The sequence below is a fragment of the Colossoma macropomum genome, unplaced genomic scaffold (assembly GCF_904425465.1).
Source record: "Colossoma macropomum unplaced genomic scaffold, Colossoma_macropomum, whole genome shotgun sequence".
In the NCBI taxonomy this organism is placed as follows: domain Eukaryota; kingdom Metazoa; phylum Chordata; class Actinopteri; order Characiformes; family Serrasalmidae; genus Colossoma; species Colossoma macropomum.
The window spans coordinates 36,656,689-36,683,118 of record NW_023494798.1 but is presented as its reverse complement, the minus strand read 5'-3'; the positions used below and the strand labels follow the sequence as shown (position 1 = coordinate 36,683,118).

The window sequence follows — 26,430 nt, the reverse complement described above, 5'->3', positions numbered from 1 at the left end:
CTCCACTCTCAGGCGGTGTGTTTGCTGAGAGGAGAAGAGGAAAGCGATCCTGATCGAGCATGGCGAGATGATCGAGCTCCAGGTTGGTACAGAATTACTGACTCAGTCACTTTACTTGACCGATCGATCACTGATCAATCATCTCATCAGTTTACATTCCACTGACTGCCTGACAAACCCACATTTTACAGATGTGATGTAACTCAGATTAATGGGTCATTATTTATTATTTTTATTCAGTCATTATTCTTAATTGTTCATTCATTTATTGATTGATTGATTGATTGATTATTGGGTCATTGCTCGTCATTATTAGTTGTTTATTGCTCAGTGAGCACCGAGCCTGCTGAGTGTTGATCGCTGCAGTTCTGAGAGACTCTCACAGTTTAACTCGGCGAGTGTGGTTTGCTGTGATGGCTGTGTGTGTGATGTAGATGAGTGTGTGTGTGTGTGTGTGTGTGTGTGTGATGTAGATGAGTGTGTGTGTGTGTGTGTGTCCGTCCTCAGCCGTGAGCGGTCAGTGAGCTGATGTGGTGAGTTACGCAGTGATGAGCTCCAGCTTTTCCATTACATAATCAATTATGAAACAGGGCCTCAGTGAGGCGCTCAGCCTGAGAGCCGCGAGTTCCTCAGTGATCCTCAGCGCTGCTGCTTCCTCTGAGCTGCTTTACAGGACAGACGCTGACCCGCCCCAGCAGTGACCGGATTCGGCCCTCGGCACCGCACGCTGGACGCTCACGCACCAGCCTGGCCAAGCTAGGGTTAGCATGATTGTGAAGGCAGTGTATTTGGAGAGGAAGTGAGTGACACACACACACCCAAACACACACACACCCAAACACACACACACCCAAATACACACACACACACACACACACCCAAACATACACACACACTCAAACACACACCCACACCCAAACACACACACACACACACACACACACACTCAAACACACACACCCAAACACACACACACACACACACACACACACACAGTCAGTGACTCAAAGAGAGAGAACAACACCGCTGACACAGCTGACACACCAGCACTTAGCAGGAAAACACTGTCGATGAGAGACGAGCTGTAGATAAACCTTCAGTTCAAAAAACAACACCACAGACAGACACAGAGAGACAGACAGACAGACAGAGACAGACAGGCAGACAGAGAGAGACAGACAGACAGAGAGAGACTGACTGTCTGTGTTAGCGGTGCTGTGTTAGTGGTGCTGTGTGTTAGCGGTGCTGTGTTAGTGGTGCTGTGTGTTAGCGGTGCTGTGTGTTAGCGGTGCTGTGTTAGCGGTGCTGTGTTAGTGGTGGTGTGTGTTAGCGGTGCTGTGTTAGCGGTGCTGTGTGTTAGCGGTGCTGTTAGCGATGCTGTGTGTTAGTGGTGCTGTGTTAGCGGTGCTGTTTTAGCGGTGCTGTGTGTGAGTGGTGCTGTGTGTTAGCGGTGCTGTGTTAGCGGTGCTGTGTGTGAGTGGTGCTGTGTGTTAGCGGTGCTGTGTTAGCGGTGCTGTGTGTGAGTGGTGCTGTGTGTTAGCGGTGCTGTGTTAGCGGTGCTGTGTGTGAGTGGTGCTGTGTGTTAGCGGTGCTGTGTTAGCGATGCTGTGTTAGTGGTGCTGTGTGTTAGCGGTGCTGTGTTAGCGGTGCTAGGTTAGCGGTGCTGTGTGTTAGCGGTGCTGTGTGTTAGTGGTGCTGTGTTAGCGGTGCTGTGTGTTAGCGGTGCTGTGTGTTAGCGGTGCTGTGTTAGTGGTGGTGTGTGTTAGCGGTGCTGTGTTAGCGGTGCTGTGTTAGCGTTGGTGTGTGTTAGCAGTGCTGTGTTAGCGGTGGTGTGTGTTAGCGGTGCTGTGTTAGTGGTGCTGTGTGTTAGCGGTGCTGTGTTAGCGGTGCTGTGTTAGCAGTGGTGTGTGTTAGCAGTGCTGTGTTAGTGGTGGTGTGTGTTAGCGGTGCTGTGTTAGCGGTGCTGTGTTAGCGAAGCTGTGTGTTAGTGGTGCTGTGTTAGCGGTGCTGTGTGTTAGCGGTGCTGTGTTAGCGGTGCTGTGTCAGCAGTGCTGTGTGTTAGTGGTGCTGTGTGTTAGCGGTGCTGTGTTAGCAGTGCTGTGTATAGCTGGGGAGTCTCTGCTCAGTGCGAAGCTGTTTGTAGTGTTTTGCTGTAACACTGTGAGCTGGATTAGTGAGTTTAGCATCACAGGCAGAACAGGCTGAAGATAGAGCTCAGTTTATTTCTGTGCACAGTAAATTTAGACTGTCCTCGCTGAGTGAGAGATGACCCGCCCCACTGCGCTCACTCTGTAATCCAGGTTTAAAGTGATAGTTCTGTAGACCAATGATTTCCCCCAGTTTACCCCCTGGACCCCAAATGTAGATCAGCAGAGATGCATTTGGAGTTCCTCTTCTTTAGTTGTAACATTGGAGCTGCGATGCTAATGTAGCTAACTAGTAAAAGGAAGCTAATACCCCACCAATTAGCATGGTGCTAACTGCGTACTCAGTCTGATAGCCAGTGGCTTATCTGAGGGGGGGCCTTGGACAGAACAGAGAACATCACTGATCATTCACTCTGATCAGCTTTCAGATTCATAATTACATTTTCATTTACATTTACAGCATTTAGCAAACGCTCTTATCCAAGCGACTTACAAGAAGTGCTTTGTCTATCTAGAGGAAGTATCTTTGCTAGTTACCAATAGGTTAGAGACTAAAACAGTTCTGAGCTCAGATACTGATAGAAACAAAAGGTCAGAGTTTAACACAGAACAGTGTAATACAATACAATACAATACATAAGTGCAGTACAATACATTACAATTGTACTCCATTACAATCAATACTTATTATTAGAGGTGAAAGTGTAAAAGGTTCGAATGATTTTACACTTTAATGACACTTCAGGTCTGCACTGTTGTCATAGTAACACTGAATGATGGTGCAGCAGTGAAAAAACACATATGGGGTGCCTTTAAAATGCTCTGCTCTTATAATGTGTGTACTGACTGTGTATTGACTGTGTATTGACTGTGTACTGACTGTACTGTCTGTGTACTGACTGTGTATCGACTGTGTACTGACTGTGTACAAACTACTATCTGTGTACTGACTGTGTATTGACTGTATTGACTGTGTTCTGACTGTGCATCGACTGTGTACTGACAGTACTGTCTGTGTATTGACTGTGTACTGACTGTGTACCGACTGTGTACTGATTGTGTACTGACTGTACTGTCTGTGTACTAACTGTACTGTCTGTGTACTGACTCTGTACTGACTGTGTATCGACTGTGTACTGACTGTGTACTGAATATACTGTCTGTGTACTGACTGTACTCTCTGTGTACTGACTGTACTCTCTGTGTACTGACCCTGTATTGACCGTGTACTGTCTGTGTAGCGGCTGTGTACTAACTGTACTGTCTGTGTACTGTCTGTGTACTGACTGTGTACTGTCTGTGTACTGACTGTGTACTGACTGTACTGCCTGTGTACTGACTGTGTACTGACTATATTGACTACGTATAGACTGTGTACTGTCTGTGTACTGACTGTCTATTGACTGTGTACTGACTGTGTACTGACTGTACTGACTGTGTAATGACTGTGTATTGACTGTGTACTGACCGTGTATTGACTGTGTATGGACTGTGTACTGACTGTGTTCTGACTTTGTATCGACTGTGTACTAATTGTATCGACTGTGTACTGACTGTACTGTCTGTGTACTGACTGTGTACTGACCGTGTATTGACCGTGTACTGACCGTGTACTGACTGTGTATTGACTGTGTACTGAGTGTGTATTGCCTGTGTACTGCCTGTGTACTGACTGTGTATTGACTGTGTATTGACTGTGTACTGACTGTGTATTGACTGTGTATTGACTGTGTACTGACTGTACTGTCTGTGTATCGACTGTGTACTGACTGTGTACTGTCTGTGTACTGACTGTGTATTGACTGTGTACTGACTGTATTGACTATGTATAGACTGTGTACTGACCGTGTACTCTCTGTGTACTGACTGTGTACTGTCTGTGTACTGACTGTACGGTCTGTGTACTGACTGTGTACTGACTGTGTACTGAGTGTGTATTGCCTGTGTACTGCCTGTGTATTGACTGTGTATTGACTGTGTACTGTCTGTGTACTGACTGTGTATTGACTGTGTACTGACTGTGTATTGACTGTGTATTGACTGTGTACTGTCTGTGTACTGACTGTGTATTGACTGTGTACTGACTGTGTATTGACTGTGTATTGACTGTGTACTGACTGTGTATTAACTGTATTGACTGAATTGACTGTGTATTGACTGTGTGTTGACTGTGTACTGTCTGTGTACTGACTGTACTGTCTGTGTATTGACTGTGTACTGTCTGTGTACTGACTGTGTACTGACTGTGTACTGACTGTCTTGACTGTGTACTGTCTGTGTACTGACTGTGTATTGACTGTGTACTGACTGTATCAACTGTTTACTGACTGTGTATTGACTGTGTACTGTCTGTACTGTGTACTGACTGTGTACAGACCCAGTATTGACCATGTACTGTCTGTGTACTGTGTATTGACTGTATACTTATTGTGTACTGTCTGTGTACTGACTGTGTATTGACTGTGTATTGACTGTGTACTGACTTTGTATCAACTGTTTACTGATTGTGTATTGACTGTGTACTGTCTGCGTACTGACTGTGTATTGACTGTGTACTGACTGTGTATTGACTGTGTATTGACTGTGTACTGTCTGTGTACTGACTGTGTATTGACTGTGTACTGACTGTGTATTGACTGTGTATTGACTGTATTGACTGTATTGACTGTGTATTGACTGTATTGACTGTGTATTGACTGTGTACTGTCTGTGTACTGACTGTACTGTCTGTATTGACTGTGTATTGACTGTGTACTGACTGTGCACTGAGTGTGTACTGACTGTGTATTGACTGTATTGACTGTGTATTGACTGTGTACTGTCTGTGTACTGACTGTACTGTCTGTATTGACTGTGTATTGACTGTGTACTGACTGTGCACTGAGTGTGTACTGACTGTGTATTGACTGTATTGACTGTGTATTGAATGTGTACTCTCTGTGTACTGACTGTACTGTCTGTGTATTGACTGTGTACTGTCTGTGTACTGACTGTGTACTGTCTGTACTGTGTACTGACTGTACTGTCTGTGTACTGACTGTGTACTGTCTGTGTACTGACTGTGTACTGTCTGTACTGTGTACTGACTGTGTACTGACCCTGTATTGACCATATACTGTCTGTGTACTGTGTATTGACTGTATACTTATTGTGTACTGTCTGTGTACTGACTGTGTATTGACTGTGTATTGACTGTGTACTGACTTTGTATCAACTGTTTACTGACTGTGTATTGACTGTGTACTGTCTGTACTGTCTGTGTACTGACTGTGTATCGACTGTGTACTGTCTGTGTACTGACTGTGTACTGACCCTGTATTGACCATGTACTGTCTGTGTGCTGACTGTGTATTGACTGTGTACTTATTGTGTACTGTCTGTGTACTGACTGTGTACTGACTGTGTATCGACTGTGTACTGACTGTGTACTGTCTGTGTACTGACTGTGTACTGACTGTGTACTGTCTGTACTGACTGTATTGACCATGTATAGACTGTGTACTGTCTGTGTACTGACTGTACTGTCTGTGTACTGACTGTGTATTGACTGTGTATTGACTGTGTACTGACTCTGTAGTGACTGTGTATTGACTGTGTACTGACTGTGTATTGACTATGTACTGACTGTGTACTGACTCTGTACTGACTGTGTATTGACTGTGTATTGACTATGTACTGACTGTGTATTGGCTGTGTATTGACTGTGTACTGACTGTGTATTGACTGTGTACTGACTGTGTACTGACTGTGTAGTGACTGTATCGACTGTGTACTGACTGTACTGTCTGTGTACTGACTGTAGTGTCTGTGTACTGACTGTGTAGTGACTGTGTATCAACTGTGTACTGACTGTGTATTTAATGTGTACTGACTGTACTGTGTACTGTCTGTGTACTGAGCATGTCCTGACAGTGTATTGACCGTGTACTGACCGTGTACTGTCTGTGTACTGACTGTGTACTGTCTGTGTATTGACTGTGTATTGACTGTGTACTGACTGTGTATTGACTATGTACTGACTGTGTACTGACTCTGTACTGACTGTGTATTGGCTGTGTATTGACTGTGTACTGACTGTGTATTGACTGTGTACTGACTGTGTATTAACTGTGTATTGACTGTGTAATGACTGTGTACTGACTGTACTGTCTGTGTACTGACTGTGTATTGACTGTGTACTGACTGTGTATTGGCTTTGTATTGACTGTGTACTGTCTGTGTACTGACTGTGTATTGACTGTGTACTGCCTGTGTATTGACTGCGTACTGACTGTGTATTTACTGTGTATTGACTGTGTACTGACTGTGTATTAACTGTGTATTGCCTGTGTACTGACTGTGTACTGACTGTACTGTCTGTGTACTGACTGTGTATTGACTGTGTATTGACTGTGTGACTGTGTACTGACTGTGTATTGACTGTGTACTGACTGTGTACTGTCTGTGTATTGACTGTGTACTGTCTGTTTACTGACTGTACTTTGTGTATACTGACTGTGTATCGACTGTGTACTGACTGTGTACTGTCTGTGTACTGACTGTGTATTGACTGTGTACTGACTGTATTGACTATGTATAGACTGTGTATTTACTGTGTATTGACTGTGTACTGTCAGTGTACTGACTGTACTGTCTGTGTACTGACTGTGTATTGTCTGTGTACTGACTGTATTGCCTGTGTACTGCCTGTGTGGTGACTGTGTATTGACTGTTTACTGTCTGTGTACTGACTGTGTATTGACTGTGTACTGACTGTGTATGAGCTGTTTACTGACTGTGTGGTGACTGTGTACTGACTGTGTATTGACTGTGCACTGTCTGTGTACTGACTGTGTATTGACTGTGTACTGACTTTGTATCAACTGTTTACTGACTGTGTATTGACTGTGTACTCTCTGTACTGACTGTGTGCTGACTGTGTATTGACTGTGTACTGTCTGTGTACTGACTGTGTACTGTCTCTGTACTGACTGTGTATTGACTGTGTACTGACTGTGTATTACCTGTTCTGAGTGTGTACTGTCTGTGTACTGACTGTACTGACTGTACTGTCTGTCTACTGACTGTCTATTGATTGTGTACTGACTGTGTATTGACTGTGTACTGACTGTGTATCGACTGTGTACTGACTGTGTATTGACTCTGTACTGACTGTGTATCGACTGTGTACTGACTGTGTATTGACTGTACTGACTGTTTTGACTACGTATAGACTGTGTACTGACTGTGTATTTACTGTGTATTGACTGTGTACTCTCTGTGTACTGACTGTACTGTCTGTGTACTGACTGTGTATTGACTGTGCACTGACTGTGTACTGACTGTGTATTGCCTGTGTTCTGACTGTGTATTGACTGTGTATTGACTGCGTACTGACTGTGTATTGACTGTGTACTGACTGTGTACTGACTGTGTGGTGACTGTGTACTGTCTGTTTGCTGACTGTACTGTGTGTATACTGACTGTGTATCGACTGTGTACTGACTGTGTACTGTCTGTGTACTGACTGTGTATTGACTGTGTACTGACTGTATTGACTATGTATAGACTGTGTACTGACTGTGTACTGACTGTATTGACTATGTATAGACTGTGTACTGACTGTGTATTTACTGTGTATTGACTGTGTACTGTCAGTGTATTGACTGTACTGTCTGTGTACTGACTGTGTATTGACTGTGCCCTGACTGTATCGACTGTATACTGACTGTACTGTCTGTGTACTGATTTTGTCTTGACTGTGTATTGACTGTATCGACTGTGTACTGACTGTACTGTCTGTGTACTGACTGTGCAGTGACTGTGTAGTGACTGTGTATTGAATGTGTACTGACTGTACTGTGTACTGTCTGTGTACTGACCACGTACTGACCGCGTACTGACACTGTACTGTCTGTGTACTGACTGTGTACTGTCTGTGTACTGACTGTACTCACTGTGTACTGTCTGTGTACTGACTGTGTATTGACTGTGTACTGACTGTGTATTGCCTGTGTACTGCCTGTGTATTGACTGTTTATTGACTGTGTTCTGACCATGTATTGACTGTGTATTGACTGTGTACTCTCTATGTACTGACTGTACTGTCTTTGCATTGATTGTGTATTGTCTGCGTACTGACTGTGTATTGACTGTGTACAGACTGTGTATTGACTGTGTATTGACTGTGTACTGACTGTGTGGTGACTGTGTACTGACTGTATATCAACTGTTTACTGACTGTGTGGTGACTGTGTGGTGACTGTGTACTGAATGTGTACTGTCTGTACTGACTGTCTATTGACTGTGTACTGACTTTGTATCAACTGTTTACTGACTGTGTATTGACTGTGTACTGTCTGTACTGTCTGTGTACTGACTGTGTATTGACTGTGTACTGTCTGTACTGTCTGTGTACTGACTGTGTACTGACTGTGTACTGTCTGTGTACTGACTGTGTATTGACTGTGTATTGACTGCACTGAGTGTGTACTGTCTGTGTACTGACTGTACTGACTGTGTACTGTCTGTCTACTGACTGTCTATTGATGGTGTACTGACTGTGTATTGACTGTGTACTGACTGTGTACTGACTCTGTATTGACTGTGTATTGACTTTGTACTGACTATTTATTGACTGTTTACTGACTGTGTTTTGACTGTACTGACTGTTTATTGACTGTTTACTGACTGTGTTTTGACTGTGTACTGACTGTGCCTAATAGTAGTCAGTTGTTTAACATGTGTGACCAACATGAATCTCTCCAGAACGCAGAAGAGACCCGGAGGAAGTTCTGCCCTGAACAAATATTCCAGAACACAGCCAGAGCTTCTTCCATCACATACTGTATCCCATAATGCAACACAGCCCTTTCAGGAGGATGTAAACAGTGACGACCTGGTTCTCATAGTTTAATGTCCTCTGATTCAGACTTTTATGGATACATGAATGAGATAAAAGGAAGTAATTTGTCCTGTTGCTCTCAGTGCAGTGCTGCTGGTCGTGGCGTGAGTTTGATTACTTTGCTTATTTAATGAAATAAAAAAAAAATAAAATCTAAATTACTGCATAGATAACACAGTTAAACAGTACCATAATACAGTCAGTCTCCACTCAGCGTCGCACTGCTTTATTCAGTCATACTAGCTCATATTACCAACTACGACTGTAATGAAAATGAAATGACTCACAAACGGAGGGAGATGGTTTGTTTGGAAACTACACAGACTCCAAAACCGACAGGTTTGAAGTTCATTTGTGGATTTGGGATATAGTAATATAGTAATATAGCAGTGTAGTAGTATAGTAATATAGTAGAATAGTAATATTTAGGGGTGGGAATCTCTAGGCACCTCACGATTTGATTCAATTACGATTCAGAGGCTGCGATGCGATTATAAAACGATTATCGATGCATCTTTTTTTTTATATAGCATTTATATTCTCTCACTGTGTGAGCTCAAGTTTCGAGTTCAAGTTTCAAGTTTATTTGTCATTTGCACAACATGTCAGGACATTTATGCATTGAAATGCTTGTGGTGAGGCTCAGCTAATCACTCTACAGAAAGTAAATAAGTAAAAATAAAAATACAAGAAAAACCAACTGAAATATATTAAATATACACAAAATATACACAAAATATATACAGAATGTAGAGACAATATACATTTTAAAGTGACTAAGTGACTCAGTGTTATTGTTATTTAAAGTGACTTGGTACTTTTAAAGCAAAGTATTTGTAATGATCCACAATGAATTTACTTCCAATATCTTTTTTATTAAATCAAATGGGAGTGATGTGGCTGAACTAGAAGACTCTCATTCAGGGCTCTTGTTTTCAGCACGAGATGCTGCTGCCACTCATCTGCGATAAAATGCGCAGTTACGGTGAAATAAGATCCAGTGGTGATGGATCTCCACGCAGCACATGTTACATCTATTCTACCCGTTTTCTTTAGTGATTTTATAACTCCGGTTTTGGTCTCGTTGTAGAGACGGGGGAATCACTGTGTCAGTAAAGTATCTTTGAGACGGGTCGTGTGCAACATAGGGCGAAAGCCCTGTTTCGCAACGAGTGAGAACCGGTGTGCAGACTGCAGGTCACACAGCAGCGATGCGTTATTCGCATTTATAAGCAGCGCAGTTGGTTTCCTGGTACATTAAATCTGCAACGAGAGACCGTCAAACACTAAAAAGTGGCGAAGCTTAAGTCAGCTTCTCTTTCAAATTCTCCCGTTCCACCTTAAATGGTGCCGCATTTACATTCAGCGCCTCAGTTAGAATTTAAGGTGGAATGAGTAAATTCGAACAAGAAGCTGGAGAATAACAAGAGACTTCAGCCTCGTTAAACAGTTGTTGAGAGACATTTTACAAGAAACTGATCTACTTCTGAGGAAGAGTTTTCTGGCGGAGATGCGAGAAAAGCAGCTATAGCTGAGCTAAAGCTTAAAGCAGAGCGAAGTAAATCTGTGTTTTCGTTTATATTGTTTAGCCTATACTAGGACATCATCACATACTGAGGCATACTGGACATTAAATGTTGCGGCTCCCAAGGTGGTTTGGTTTTTGTTGAAAGGACAAAATGTTAACATTTGTGTTGTGACTCCTGATCTGACCTGGCTTTTAATGCAGAGAGAGCTGGTCGGATTTCTCACTCATCCAGTAGTGTTTTTGTTATGTGCCGCCACAGACTGTCCGGGCGCTGCACTTCCACACTTCCAAGTTCCACCTTTGGCGTTCCGTCAACATTACGTTATAAATTAAATATTTAGAAAATCGAAGAATCGATTTTTCCCTCATCCCTAGTAATATAGCGGTGTAGTAGTATAGTAATACAGTAGTATAGTAGTCTGCCATTTCAGGACACCTTTGAATTTCACATAGACACAGATCAGATATTTATCCAGTCTAGAACTATGCATCATTTCTATCCAAAAAAAAAAAATCTCCATTGTTCTTCATCATCTGAACTCAGCAAAATTTGTGAAATGTGAAAATTTCATGATGAATGGACCAAGAAAATAATGCTCCAAAACACTTAGAAAATCCCCTCTTTACACCAACTTACATTCAAAGTTAAGAACAGCTTTGCGATCCCCTAAAAGTCTGGAAGTACTTTTTTTTTTTTTGACAACAAGGACATGAATGCAGCTCAGATCTGATTGAAAAGGTCAGATTTGTGTGTCGACACAGCTCTGAAAAAAAATCATATATGTATCACAATAAGGCAAAAAATTGGTTGGTATAGTGTAGTGGGTAACACGCCTTCTACGCTGTAGACTGGGGTTCAATCCCCTCCTGGGTAAGCACACTGCACAATACCAATAAGAGTCCTTCAGCAAGACTCCTAACACTACCTTCGCCTACCCGTGTAAAATCATCAAATTGTAAGTCGATCTGGATAAAAGAGTGTCTGCCAAATGCCACAGATGTAAATGTAATATCAACGTGTCCAGAAACGCCGCCGACTTCTCCGGGCTCGAGCTAAAATGGACCGATGCTCAGTATCGTGGTCTGATGAGTCATTCTTTCAGATTGTTTATGGAAATAATGGATGTCGTGTTCTCCAAGACAAAGAAGTAAAGGACCATACAGATTGTACCAGCATAAAGTTCTAAATCCAGCATCTGTCATGGTGTCGGGGGAGGAGTTAGTGGGTAACCTGCACATCATTAACACTGCACACATTTTGGAGCGAAATATGCTGCCGTTTAGATGCTGTCTTTCTCAGAGGCGTCCATGATTATTTCAACACGACACGCCAAGAAACATTCTAATCAGAGTGGAGCTGCTAAACTGACCTGCCTGCAGTCCAGAACCGTGTCCTGTTGAAAACGTGTGTCTAATTAAGTGTAAAATTAGACAATGAAGGCGCCGTGTGGCTCCACAGCTCAAGACTTATATAACAGAAGAGTAGCAAAAAATTCAGCTTTAAAAACTGGATCTGTCTTTTTTCCCAAGTTTTTTGAAATGTGTTTCAGACATTAAATTATTTTGTTTCTGGCTGATGTGATGATGATGATGTTTACTGAGCAGAATGTTTGAGTTACTGCACTGAAATATGTGCACTTTATTCTTTTTACTGCATTAATAACTCTACGTGAATAAAGTCACATTTCTCTGTAATGCTTCTTTCTCCTCTCTCTCTCTCTCTCTGTGCATCTCTCTCACCCTCTCTCTCTCTCTCACCCTGTATGTGTGCATCAGACAGCAGCCATGATGAAAACGAACCCAGTGACTCCTCTCTCTCTCTCTCTCTCTCTCTCTTTCTGTCTCTCTCTCTCTCTCTTTCTCTGCAGTACCACCTCTCAGTCGGTGTCTCTCGGCCCTCTCTCGATCTGTCTCCTTTGGCCATGTTGTCCTCTTTAGCAGTGTCCTTCGCTTCTTTCCTTTTTTTTCAAATCTCTCATTTTCCTGCTCTCTCTCATCTCTCTCTGCATTCATCATCCTTCGCTCCTGTTTTTCACACCCTCTTCCTTCTCCCTCCTTTGCTCTGCTGCCATGATAAACTCTCTCTCTCTCTCTCTCTCTCTCTCTCACTCTCTCTCTCTCTCTCTCTCTCTGTGATGGTGTGGATTGATCAGGCTGCGGTTGTAGGCGCTGTAGCTCAGCCACATTAGAGCGAGCAGTAAAGCCTCCTGCGGTGGCTCAGATGGACCGGCTGCTCCACGTAAGCGGGACAAAGACCTGCGAGACGGACGGAGAGCGCGATGCGTCGTCGCCGCCATATCAGAACCTCGTAATGTTTGTTTGTTTCATGTTTTGTACGGCGCTGTGGTGAACAGTCCATAACGACCTGCAATTAAGTCTCGTTATGTTAATGTACTGACGTTTACTCTAAGTGTCCTGTAATGTTACGAGGTTTTCTTACGACAGCGACGACATGTGCATTCAGATGTATAGATGCTCTCTCTCTCTCTCTCTGTCTCTCTCTCTCTCTCTCTCTCTGTCTCTCTCTCTCTCTCTCTCTCTCTCTCGCTGTGGAATCCCAAAGCCGCTGTGCTGCTCTTGCGTTGCTGCTAATATGAATCCGCTCAGCATCGCAGGCATTGCAGGCACTTCTGCTCCTCCGTTCTAAATTCAAAATGCTTTTCTAGCATCGCAGTAATCTCTCTCTCTCTCTTTCTCTCTCTCTCTCTCTCCTAGCTGTTCCTCCAGCATGGTTAATAAAGTTCTCGGTGCTGAGGATCGGCTTCGCTCAGCTATTTATAAACTCCACAGCAGAGGAGAAAGCTACAGCGGCCACCAGCCGATGCCACCCTGCCACCACTGGACCCACAGCCTGGCGAAGAGAGGGTACTGAGAGAGAGAGAGAGAGAGAGAGAGAGAGAGGGAGAGAGAGAGGATGGATAGACTGTGGAAGTGGTGCACAGCAGCGAACGGAGTGTCAATACTAAAGAAAAGCAAAAACAACGTAACGATTCCGTCTGCACTCGTCTCACGAAACTGTTTTTGTTTTTGTTTTTTCTCCACTTGCAGACAGCGGAGCAGAGCGTGATGCCGTTTTCGTCCCTCCGCCTGTGATTAACTGAAATAAAGGTACGTTTGAGCATGCTTCCTCTTTAGCAGAGTGCCGAGCGCCAAGCTTTAGCTGCAGGGCTGAGCTTTCTCGTTCTTTGTTTGACTGGACAGCTCATACTGCGTTTGTGCTGCTCGGTTCTGCGCCTCGTTTCGCCGGGACGGGCCGAGGTGGGAGCGGGGAATTTTTTATTTCATTTATACTCTGCTCTGAATAATAATAAGCGTGTTTGGTTTGACTGTGCTGCGTGGCGCTGCGCGGTAAAGGGTGTGGTCGGGCTGATGCATCCGTTCATGATGAGTTGCAATTCTGTCAGAGCGGAAATGGCAACTGGACGGCGATATTGCAAATCAGCATCAAACCGGATCAATAAGCGAAACAGCAGCATCACCAACTTCCACAGAGCTGATGAGTGAGATGGTGGGCAGCCCTGGCTGTTCTACAGGAAGCGGCTTCACCGACTCAAATTAGAACCACCATCGCAGGAACAGATGCAGCATCGTGCCCTCGCTGCAACGGCTTTCAGTTCTGCTGCAGACCACACACACACACACACTCTCACACACACACACTCTCACACACACACCAGCGCAGACAAAGCCGGTCCTCCATCTTAGCCTCTGCTAAACGCTGCAGCCCTGTGAAGCGCGGCTCTGTCGGCAGGACGGCTCAGAATTCCCCGGATGGCCACCACTCCGCTCGCAATAAGATGCTGCGCCACAGCGTGTTGCCGTGACAACAGAGGCCTAGTAGACAGGGAGGCAGGTGGACGTTTCCGCGGCGATTAGAGGAGCTCCATCTCTCCCCGTGAGTCGAGCATCACCCCATAGTACAGAAAATCACACAGATAAATATAATAATAATAACAATCATTAATAATAATGTATTTTTATATTGTGCTTCTCTTAGATGCAAGGTTGCTTTGAAAATTTGAAATAAATAAATTAATAAATAACATATATACGCATATATATATATATATATATATTATATATATATATATATTATATATATATATATATATACATGTTTGTTATTTATACAGCAAAGCTGTTAATTAATTTAACCTCTTAACCTATTATTCAATATCTATTGTGAATTATTCAGTATCTGCCAACCACATTTCAGGAAAAGTTTGGACATTTTGAAAAATGCAATAAAAACAAGAATCTGTGGTTTGTTAATTCTGTTGAACCTTCATTTAACTGACAAAAGATTTGTAATGTTAATTTTATTTTGTAAATAAAGAAATTTAGAGTTTGATGAAACACACTCAAAAAAGTCGTGACAGGAGCTGTTTATCCCTGAGTCACTTCACCTTCCTTTAATTACACTGTTTAACCGTTTGGGACCAGAGGCCACGACCTGCTGCAGTCTTGTAAGTCTAATTTTTGACCAATCTTGCTTGATATGTGGCTTCAGCTGCTCAGCAGTCAATACTCGTCATCGTCTGGTTCTCCTTTTCATGAAGAGCTGTACGTTTTCAATAGCAGACAAATCTGGACAGCAGGCAGGCCAGTCAAGCACACACACTCAGTGTGTACGAGGCCACACTGTTGTAACGCACTCAGAATCAGGTCTGGCGCTGTCTTACTGAAATGACCATGGACTTCCCGGGAAAAGATGTTGTTTTGATAGCAGCATATGTCTGTCTAAAATCCCAATGTATGCCTCCACATCAATTGTACCTTCACACATATGCAGGTCATGCACTGATGACCCCACAGCATGACAGATTTTGGCTTTTGTGTCTTTTGAGTCTGGATGGTCCCTTTCGTCTTTGGCATGGAGAATTCAACATCTGTTTTCCCCAAAAGCAAGCTGAGCTATGGATCATCTGACCACAGCACACATTTCCACTGTCTGTCAGACCATCTGAGATGAGCTCGGGCCCAGAGAACTCGGCAGTGTTTCTGCATAGAATTGATGTATGGCTTTCTCCTTCCATTATAGAGTTTCATTTCTTGACGCAGCAGCGGACTGTGTTAAGAGACAGCAGTTTCCAAAGTCTTCCTGAACACGTGTCCATATTTAACACAGCAGCATGACAGTTTCTCAGGCAGTGCCGTCTGAGGGCGCGAAGGTCACACAGATTCAGCAGTGGTTTCTGGCCTTGGCTGAGATTTATCCAGATTCCCTGATTTTTTTCCCAATATTATGTACGGCACATGGTGAAAGACCTGAATTCTTTGCAGTCTTGCGTTGAGAAATGTTCTTTTTGAACTGTTTGATGATTCTCTCATAATATTTGGCAGAAAGTGGGAGCCATGACTCATCTTTACCTGCAGAGACTGAGGCTTTGGTAGATGATCCTACATACACAATCATGATCTCAAATATTCTATAAACTTTTCACTCACATTTTGATCCAGTCCAAACTTTTTTGAGTGTGTTGCATCAAACTCAAAACATGTTTACATTTACAAAATACAATCAGTTTGGTCAGAAAAAAACATTAAAAGTCTTTACTTTGTGCTTTTGTCAGTAAAATAAAAGTTGAAGAGAATTAATAATTAACAGATTCTTGTTTTTATTGTATTTTATTTTAAATTTCCCAACTTCCCTTGAAATGGAGTTTAAAATTTATTAAGTAAGTACTAAAAATTATTCAGTGTGGTGAATTATTCAGCATCTACTATGAATTATGAATTCTTCAGTATCTATTATGAATAATTCAATAACTGCTATACATTGTTCAGTATCTGCTACGAATACTTCAGTAAATACTATACATTGTTCACTATCTATTATGAATTATGCAATAATTACTATGAATTATGAATATTTAGTATCTAAGACAAAACAAATGTTCTGCTATGAAAATGTGTCACGCAGTTATGAGAGTGAGGAACTGAGATGTAAGGGACGCTTAGAGATGAAGGCGTTAATATATCTAAATGTGGCAGAAATGATTCGAACAAATAAAAACTTTAAAGCGTGTCTTTATTTAAAATGCAGCTCTGAATCATCCTGATCAGCGGATGTGAGTGAGAGACCGAATGGTGGCCGTGTGGGCGAGCGAGCTGTGGCTTTTCTGCTGTGTAATTTGTGTACAGCTCCACCAGTAGTTCTCTCTCTCTCTCTCTCTCTCTCTCCCTCGCTCTCTCTCTCTCTCTCTCTCTCTCTCTCTGTTTCTTTCTCTCTCGTTCTCAGCAAAGCGTAGCAGCAGGCTAACTGCGCAAACTACCAGCCAATCAGATCAGCTGCTTTCCTGCACACTGTTAAAGTGTATGAACTGCAACGCAGCAACACTGAGAAACATGAAAACATGGCCGTCCTTCACTCTCGATACGGACTTAAAACTCTCCCTTAAATCAGCAGCCATTTTCTCTTAGCTCAGCTACCTCGTATCAGGTTTAAAATGGCCGCTGAGCTGTGAGGAAATGAGCTCTGCAGCAGGGCACGGGCGGTGAGGAGAACCACTAAAACACCTCCAACCCCAACACTGAGACAGACAGGAGGAGGAGAGGGAGAGAGCGGACGAGAGAGGAAGGGAACTGACTGACAGAAAGAGAGAGCGATAGAGTGATGAAGGGAGAGAAAGACAAACAGAAGAGAAAGAGAGAAAAGGTCAGTCAGGTTTGTGGCAGCTGAGCTGGTCGTGTTTGCTTCTGCATGCCGGACATTCAATGTGCAAAACTTAGGCCAAACAGCACGTCCAGACACCAGGTAATAACCAGCTGATACCTGATCAATATTCAAAGCGCTTAAAGAAATGTGGTGAAAATTATACGGTGCATCTTAAACTGTCCCCCTGTTATATAAGAGACAAACAGCATCGAAGTATTTTTGTTCTTCTGTTTGTTATACCAGTTTTTTTGACACCCATGGCTTCTTACAGTCACTGAACCAACAATCGCTTCGTTAAGTGCCTCATCTAACGAGTCTGAGACGCTGATACAGTAACAGAAATTAATTATTACTCTCCGTCTCTCTGACGGGTTCTGTGACCAACAGTGAAACAGTGAGTCACAACGAGGTTCTCATTTCAATCATTTCTAAGTTATTTATGCTCCTGATGCTCTGAGTGACTTACAGCCAGAATCACCGCTGAAACGCAAACACACAATAAATGCTAATAACATCGGAAAATGATAGAAATTCAGAAATACATCTTTAAAATGTCAATAATCTGTGATGTTGCGATGCTTGTGTGTGGGTTTGGAATCAATGCTGTCGAGAGAAACGTGATTCTATTTATTAGCTAATCACGCTAATAACATAATTTAATTTCAACTGTTTTATTTTTTTTACACTGAGAGCCAAAACCATCACACAGCAGTGTTTAATATAGAAATGTATTAACCTGCTTAAGTTTAACCGCAAAAAGCGCCAAGATGATGCTCAGCTCTGCTAGCGACACTGGTATTTGCACCATGCTACTTTAGCGCTAAGCTTGTGGGGTTAGCAGCTTGATATCAGCTCTAATTTAAATGTTTCAATACAGATATTTTGATCTCATTAGTATCACAGTATTACAGTATTACAGTACCTTCTTCTTTAAACACTTGAACTCAACTGGAGTCTTAGCCTGTTAGCCTGTTTGCTTTCTGCTGACCTGCTCTAATGAGGGCAGAACATGTCCAGTTCTAAAGACAATACAAAGTTAACCAGTTAAAAAGAATCTGTTAGCAGCAACCAGTAACTGCGAATTCTTCACTGGTTCAATGACAGCTTAGCCACACGAAGCTCTGCACTATCTTAAGAGGGTTATGCTTGTTCACCGTCCCAGAATGTGACTTTTAAACAATATGAACGTACATATTTTTAGTAAAACCAGAACTGAAAAAACCTGATATTTCGGCCATGATCTCAAAATACTGTGATCACATGAAAAACTTGTGTATTTTCTTCTCATCAACCTTGAACTTTTAACGAAAATTATCTGGTATGTTATAAATTGTTCCTCTGACCTGTAAGAGATAAACAGAGTTGACTGTTTTTTTTTGTTGTTTTACTAATTTTCCAACACCCACAGATTCTTCGTGTATCAACACCCGTTTTGTTAATTGTTTCGTCTGAAGGGTTAATACAATAACGAAAAGCTGTTCCAACCATTGTTCCAAGTTGATGAATTTCATGACAAACGCTGACTGTTCCGAATGTTTGATCATCTTCTGAAACGTTTTAATCATAAACATTAATGCGGAACGTTAATGAGTCACGACGTCTACCTAATAAGCATTTCACCAACATGCTACGCATAATAAAGCCGCTGCGGAATAATCAGCCCACATCTTCTCTCACAGGAAGTGATCTTGCAGAGCGAGGACAACCATCATTCATTTCCTCTTTTGTTTTTTTCTTGGTCTGTATGAAACTGCTGAGTCATACGGGTGACTGCTGCGCTCTGAAGGCTGCCATCCTGAGAAAAACGTAGGTGCTCAAAAGATCTAAACTTATTTAAGAACGCAGACCGGTCAGATCTGAACAAGTGTAGAGCCAACAGCTCACCAGTGAGCATGATGCTAACTGCAGGCCTCAACAAACAACTCAACAGGAAATGCCTATTTAACAACTCAGCACGGTTTGTGTTGCGAAGCTGAAGTTGCCGCCTTATTCGCAGGTTCTTATTCAACTTTTCCACCTTAAATGGTGCAGCAGTTACGTTCTGGTGCCTGAAGCCCGTTTAAGGCAGCATGGAAATTCAAAGAAGAAGCTGATGAACTGACACGTTTTAGACGAGTCTGTGATGATTTAGGCTTGTAGTTAGCACCATGCTAATTGATGGCTATAAGCTTCCATTACTTGTTAGCTACATTAGCTTCGTAGCTCCAGTGCTAAAACCAAAGAAGCAATTTCAGACATCAAACATCTTGTCTGATTGACCACATTTTGGGGGGGGGACTGGGGAATCTGATTTTGTCAGCATGTCAGGCTTGAAGGTCACTTTGTGGATCAGTTTGCAGACATTCATCCTTTCAGCTCCAACAAAGGGCACTCAAACTCCAGTGCAGTGTTTCTGCATTCCTGGTCTTGTTCCTCATTCTTGGAATCTGTATCCTCAGGTGTTCTCACCTTCAGGCATTCTTGTTCTGACTAGTGAAGAAGAGCACTGAGAGGAGAATGACTGCCTTCATGATTCTCTTGGGAGATGTGTTAGTTAGCTGTATTTAGCGCAGGTAAAAAATAAATTCAACCAAATAAAAGGTCCATCAGCCAGTTTGGCTCTAAAGAACTCAAAACTGGAATCATCCATAACAATGAATGATCTACAGTGCAGGAAACTGAAAACATTCTGCTGGAGTCGCTTGATTCCATTCCCTGCTCCTATTGGTGGACTTTAAGCTGTGGGCAGAGCCTAAAATTCACACAGTTTTATCTCTCACTGCCTCAACTTTACTGCTGACCATCTTTGGACCTGTTAAGAGGTGGATCTTCTATGGCATCATTTCAAAGAACCTTTCATGGCGTCTGTGCTTTTAAAGCTTTAATTTTACTGGAATTCGCCATGATGAGCAATTTCACATTGCAGACTGTCAGGGTGAATAAATTTCGTGTTGAGTTCAGATTTGGTGAACTTTGACAGGCGAATTCATGTCCTAAACCAACAGCATTACAGCTCTGGCTGCATTGACCTCTGAAAGGGCTCCACAGCACCTAACCTCAAATACAGAGGAAATGTTAACAGTGTTTAAGCACAAACCTTTAAACACTTCTAACATAATTGCTAAAAATGAAGAGAGACTGTACGATACGGTCAGTCAAGTCAAAGTTTATTTGTTTAGCGCTTTTTACAGCAGGCCTTGTCACTAAGCAGCTTCACAGAAAATCCAGGTCCAGAAACCTCGAGAGGAACCAAGACTCAGAAGGGAACCATCCTCCTCTGGTCCACACCGGATAGAACAACAACACAAGAGGAATATGAGCAGAGAATCAGTCAGTCAGCAGGCTCTATTATTTTCTTTATGTTTGTGGTTTTACTGCTTGTTTTAGGTGAGTTAGCCAGCCTACTAATGTCTACATTAGCTTGTTGGCTAACAGCAGCTGCACACAGTTCACCCCACCGTCACCAACCCCTCCACATATCTACACCTTACTACCACAGGTCAGTGTGCAGTGCTGCGGTGGTCCAGCTTTGGTCCACAAGGTGACATAAAGTGTGAATGTCTAGAGTGTCTGCAGCTTAGGAGTGTCTAACACCACCGATTCTCACTCCTGGCCGAGAGATTCACCCCTTTACATCAGCATTACCGTGGCAACAGTCATAGGTGGAACATATACCTGCCCATTTCTGCCTTCATTACCCAGCAATCCTCAATGAGGGGTTACTGCTCCTCTCTGAGTTTCAGCTCTGATGAAAAACCCGTAGAAACCATTAAGTGTTTCTGTTAGCTCCAGATGGTTTGGGCTTTTTTAATGGGTTGATATCACAGTGTGGGGTCCTACTGCTTTAACAGAAGACCAGTGGCTGATCCTAAATGCATCCAACGGTTTTCTAAAGGGATCTAAAGGTGCTCTACAGGAAATGAGTGGTCTCTATTCTATTCCTATTAGAAAGCAAAACTATTTGATTTTAATCCTGATATTTTCTAATGGTTTTGCTGAAAAAGACCCAAAAACTCAAACACACGCTCTCGGCTCGGCCTGTGATCTTGCTGATGGTGCACTCAGCTCACAGCGGGCAGCAGTAGCAGATCTCAGACCCAGGTGTTTGCTCTGGAGGCAGACGGCTGGAGCATGCTCAGTCTGCCTCTCTCTGAGGAAACGTCTTGCCTCCATGAGTCCAGACGTGCTTTGATTCTCACGGACGGGCCCAGCGCGGTATCTGAGACAGACACTGTGGGAGTGAAGTCACAGCAGTGTTTGTGTTAAACGTATCGGACAGACACAACTTTCCCTCAGTTCTGACAGATGTTGTTACTTGCAGTTTAGTGGTAAGTCCTCCTCTGCTTTGTAGGGTAGAACTGATAACTCTGCAGTCCGTTCTGCATGTAACAGCTGTTCATATTTTGGGTGCAGCTCAGATCTGTATCTTTATCTCGAACTATGAGTTCTAAGATCGAGGGGCTGTTTGTGTCGTCTGCTGCTGTCTGGGCTTTGTTTGTCTGGCTCTTCGTCAGCAGTCATTCAGACGAGCTGCAGCAGTCAGCTGATAAACATGCAGTGACGTGTACATGCTGCTTCTCTAGTTTCTAATGGCTGAGCTGTGCTGCCCTCTACTGCTTCAACATAGAACTGTCTACCTCTTTTCTGAAATCTGTTAATGCTGCTGTGTTTTGTTTGTGAACTGGTCACCATTGCTTGCTTCTAATCAATTCTGTAGTGAAATATCCTGAATGGTATTGATTCCCACACATTATTTTGTATGCTACTCTTTCACAAAATGTTTTATGCTCAGGAAAGAGCGCATCTGTTATGTTTTTAAAGAAGAAAATTCTGAATATCCTAATGGAATGCTTGTGTATGTTCATTTCTCTAAAACATAATAAGTTTTCCCAAATATACTGAAATATAAACATGAATGCATGACAAAAAGTGTGAGATTAAAGATGAATTTGAAACCGATTTACATGTGACTCATTTTTGTCCTGATGTCCTATATTTATGTTTATTTGTTAAGTCAGCCTTTTTAACTGGTATTTGCCAATATGTAGTGAAAATGTAGTGAAACTTTCATGATTTGGCAGATTTCAAGTACCTAAGAGCTGCAAGTATAACATCTGAAAATGTTCAAGTGTCATTCTTTTCAGTCATTTCTTTTTATACCACTGTGAAGACTGACTCTAAATTTCTTCTGTTTTGCCCACCGCAGATGATGGTGGTCCACCCCAGCACTCACGGGATGATGGACAGTTCCCATCCCCACCTGGTCCTCACTCGGCTCAGCGAACAGCGCTCGCGTGGCCTGTTCTGTGACGTCACCATTGTTGTGGAGGACATAAAATTCCACGCTCACCGGAATGTCCTGGCTGCCACAAGCGGATATTTCCGCAATGCTTTCACAGCCTCAGAGACCTGTGTGTCCAGCCAGGTGGTGGAGCTTCCAGACCTGAAGTCCGACGTGTTTGCCAGCATTCTCAACTTCATTTACTCTTCCAAGGTGGAGTCAGCCAGCACGGAGGACAACAAGTCTCTAGTGGCCGCCGGTAAAAAGTTAGGAATCCCATTTCTAGAGAAGCTACTAGAGATTGGAAAACAGGAGCCTGAAGCGTTCCAAAACCAGACCTCTGCTAACTCAGAAAGCTCTTCTAATCAGCCAAAACTTTCTGGACCTTGCACTCTAAAGAAGGAGACACCACGGCTTGAGGAGCAGGACTGCTCCAAAGGCCCACGAATAACTAACGCTTTCTCCATCACAGAGGTGACATCAGCCAACCCGTTTACCCCAATGGAATTGCACAGTAATGGCCCCCAGTCACAAGACGTGGGGCACCATCTGTCTGGCTGCTCAGCACCAAACATGCCAGCTTTAGAAAGTGACCCCCTGTCTGAACCCACCCATGCCCTGTCTGAACATTCATATGCCGTGAGCAAAGGTCATGAGACTTCTGACCTTAAAGAGGGAGCGCAGTTATGTGATAAAGGGGGAACCAAGCCTGTGTTGATACCACCTAAGACTCCGACCAACCACAGGCTTGGTCCCATTAAGAAGCGCCACAGACTTTGCAAGGGGATGATGGCCTCCATTTCTAATGAAACAAGTGTACCTGATCAGAATCCCGTTAGCAGCCCAGGGATACAAAAGACCAACCCTGATCCATCATCCTCACTGCAGTCTTCAGACACTGCGACTGACCATTGCTCTGCCCCAAACTTGTTGCCCCCACCTGAAGTGACATCCCCACAAGATGCTGACCCACCTTCCTTAATTCCTGAAGAAATACCAACTTACAGCTGCCAGCAATGTCCTGAAACTTTCAGCAACTCTGCACTTCTCAACATCCACATGCAAATCCACAAGAGAAGATTTGTCAGTCATTTGTTTTGCAAGTACTGCCAAAAAAAGTTCATGCACTTGAAAAGGTTGCGAAATCATGAACAAGTGTGTTTGAAAGGCCCACCTGAGCTGGAACTGAACAGCAAAGAGGCTCCAGTCAGTCTAGATTTGGATAATACTCCTGGCGTGGATGATACAGCTTTCCCAATTCCTGATCTTCGAGACCCTCCAATGCTGACAAGCCCATTGGAGATGCCTCAGAACGGAATTACTAAGCCGAGCGGTGGTCAGCGGGTATATAAATGCTCCGTTTGCAAACGAGCCTATGTGACTCTGTCCAGCCTAAAAAGACATGAGAATGTGCATTCATGGCAGAGAGCCTATCCTTGCCACTATTGCAATAAGGTTTTCGCCTTGGCAGAATACCGTACCAAACATGAGATCTGGCACACAGGGGAGCGACGCTATCAGTGCATTTTCTGTTTGGAGACCTTCATGACTTATTACATCCTCAAGAACCACCAGAAGTCCTTCCATGGCATTGATCCACGTCTTGCTGCAAATAAAAAATCTGCAAACGGTGGTTTCAAGGGAAGCGTCTACCCCATAAAGCTCTATAGACTTTTACCAATGAAGTTCAGGAAGAAAAGATACAAGTCTTACAGTCAGACTTACTCCGACATCATGGACAACCACGAACAGTCCTTCACTGCTCCACTAGACACCAACTCACCAACTGCTCCACTTGAAGGTGCAGTGCCTGCAGGTGATCCCGACAGCGTCGTTAGTGGTCAGTCGTTATTTTCAATGCCTGTGACCTTCATGGCGACCCCAAAGATGGTGGCTTCAGAAATGCCTCGCATTTCCTTTGACCAACCATGTGACCAAAACATAGATCTGCCCTTAACTTATGAAAATATGCCCTGTACACAAGGTGGGGGCTTGCACTCTACTAATACACATAGAAAAACTGGGCTGCCAGGCTTTGAAGGTACTGGGTCACCTGTTTTCAGCTATGGGTACGGCACTTCAGTGACGTCACAGGAAAACGCGGGGTCCTCCATGTTAATGCACGGAAATAACACATCTTCCACACAAAACAGCAGCAACGCAAACAGAGACGTTATGCCGTTCCTCAACATTCCACCTGTCTGCTCATTTGAGGGCTTGAGTAAACTTAGCGAGTTATCAGCTGCAGCACAAACCATTGAGGCAATGGCTAACCAGCTTCTTCAACCACAGCCAGAGAGGACACAGAACCTGAGCCCTGGTGGAAAGACAGAAACGTACATCGCCAAGCCTGCTTGTCCTGGTCCATCGATCAATAACCAAGTTTTGCCCTTGTGCCAGATAACTGTGAAAATCGGCAACGAGGCCATTATTCGGCGCAAAATTAAGGGCTCAAAGCTGTTCCCGAAGAAGAAAAAGAGGAGAAGCTGGAAGCAAGTGGAAGATCCAAGCAGCCCAGCAGAAGATGGTATAGGATGCCCAAGCCTGCGTCTACGGGCAGAGGTTACAACATCGGTCACGGATAACGAGCCATATGATGATGTGAACGATCCTGAAAATGACAAACCGTGGCGTCCGTATTACACATATAAACCAAAAAAGAAGGGCAAAAAGTTAAGATCCAGACAGAAAAGGATGAAGGCAGTTCAGTACTACACAAAGCCCCTCTCGCCTGAACCAGACGATGACTTCGCAGATGCAGACCGCAGTCCAGAGAAACGTCTCCCGGCAGAAAACCCGGAGTCCAGGAGGCAGCTGAGGAGTCACAGCCCGAGGGAAGCGTTCCCCTGCAACAGCTGCGGCAGTTCCTTCTCCTCTCCGAGCTCTCTCAGCATGCACGTGGTCAGCTGCCATCAGCCTCACTGCAAGACGTGTGGTAAACAGTGTCCCTTCGAGAAGCTTCCTAGCACAGATGCTTCACTCACAGGGAACGGTAGTGACTTTGTCTGCCAGAGCTGCACTGAGGATGGTTCCTGCTTTAGCTCGGACGTGGCAGCCCACAGCCTGAGCAGTGAGAAACGCTACCGCTGCTCCTACTGCCCACAGCGGTTCCTGTACCTCGCCACCAAGAAGAGCCACGAGGCAAAACATCTAGAGAAGTCCAGCAAGGGGCGCAACTATCGGTACTGCTCAAAGCCCTGCAAGCCTGCAGCACTGCTGAGCATGAATGAGACCAAGCACTTCAGTAAGGCTGCAGTAGTTAGAGAGCCAGATAACACTGAGATTAAAGGCACTGTGGGGTCATATTCCCCTCTTTCAGAAAGCAAAGAGATGCCCAAGCCTGAGTCATGGGGAAGCCCTCAAACTCCAAAAACAGAGAAAGCATCAGACTCGGACACTGAGGGGATTTATCAGAAACTCCCCCACATTCATAAGAAAACATCCCTATCGTTTCCTTTTAAAAGCGACAGGCCTTTTTCACCCCTCCTCACAGAGATGCACAGGAGAAAGTCTAAGAAAAGGCACTTTCTGGAGCGTTCTAAAGACTTCGGCCTGGACGGGCACAGACAGGACTCCGAGACACAGGGCCAAAAGGGCCGTCTGCCCAGCACTGCAACAAACAACCATCTCAGCACTTCCAGAATCTTTCCGGCGTGTCTGACGAGAGTGCCCGTCACCAAGGGAGCCTCTCTGCACTCGCCCAAGTCAGAGTGGCGTTTGTGCAAAGAGGAACCTTTCTTTCACGCCCACGACTGATTGTGCAGGAAGGAAGCACATCGTCTGTTGATGTCACGTAGTAAACTGAAATGACGTTAATGAGAACGACTGCCTCGCAATATTAATCTCACACTTTTGAAGTGTAAAACGAAAGTGTTGTTATCGTCACTTTACAACTGAGCACTTGTAAGACAGCCGTGTAAATATAGAGTATTTTTGTTCATTCACACAAAAAAA

The 26,430-nt window shown here is 43.7% G+C and overlaps 1 protein-coding gene across 4 annotated transcripts; it reads left to right on the top strand.

The window, feature by feature from the left end:
• On the top strand, positions 1-26,430 carry zbtb38 (zinc finger and BTB domain containing 38). 4 transcript variants are annotated; one of them, XM_036585488.1, is made up of 4 exons: positions 1-82; positions 13,274-13,423; positions 13,607-13,666; positions 22,402-26,430. In XM_036585488.1, exon 4 carries the CDS (start codon positions 22,402-22,404, stop codon positions 26,230-26,232), a length of 3,831 nt encoding a protein of 1,276 aa, XP_036441381.1. In that variant the 5' UTR covers positions 1-82; positions 13,274-13,423; positions 13,607-13,666; the 3' UTR covers positions 26,233-26,430. The 4 variants fall into 4 exon arrangements, with proteins under 4 accessions (XP_036441381.1, XP_036441380.1, XP_036441379.1 ...); XM_036585487.1 differs by lacking the exons at positions 1-82; positions 13,274-13,423; positions 13,607-13,666 and adding an exon at positions 16,830-17,216; XM_036585486.1 differs by lacking the exons at positions 1-82; positions 13,274-13,423; positions 13,607-13,666 and adding an exon at positions 16,830-17,315.

Coding starts and splice junctions, on each gene's coding strand:
- zbtb38 (XM_036585486.1), top strand. CDS start 17,262: ATGCCGGACATTCAATGTGCAAAACTTAGGCCAAACAGCACGTCCAGA. Junction 17,316..22,401: donor ACAGCACGTCCAGACACCAG/GTAATAACCAGC, acceptor TGCCCACCGCAG/ATGATGGTGGTCCACCCCAG.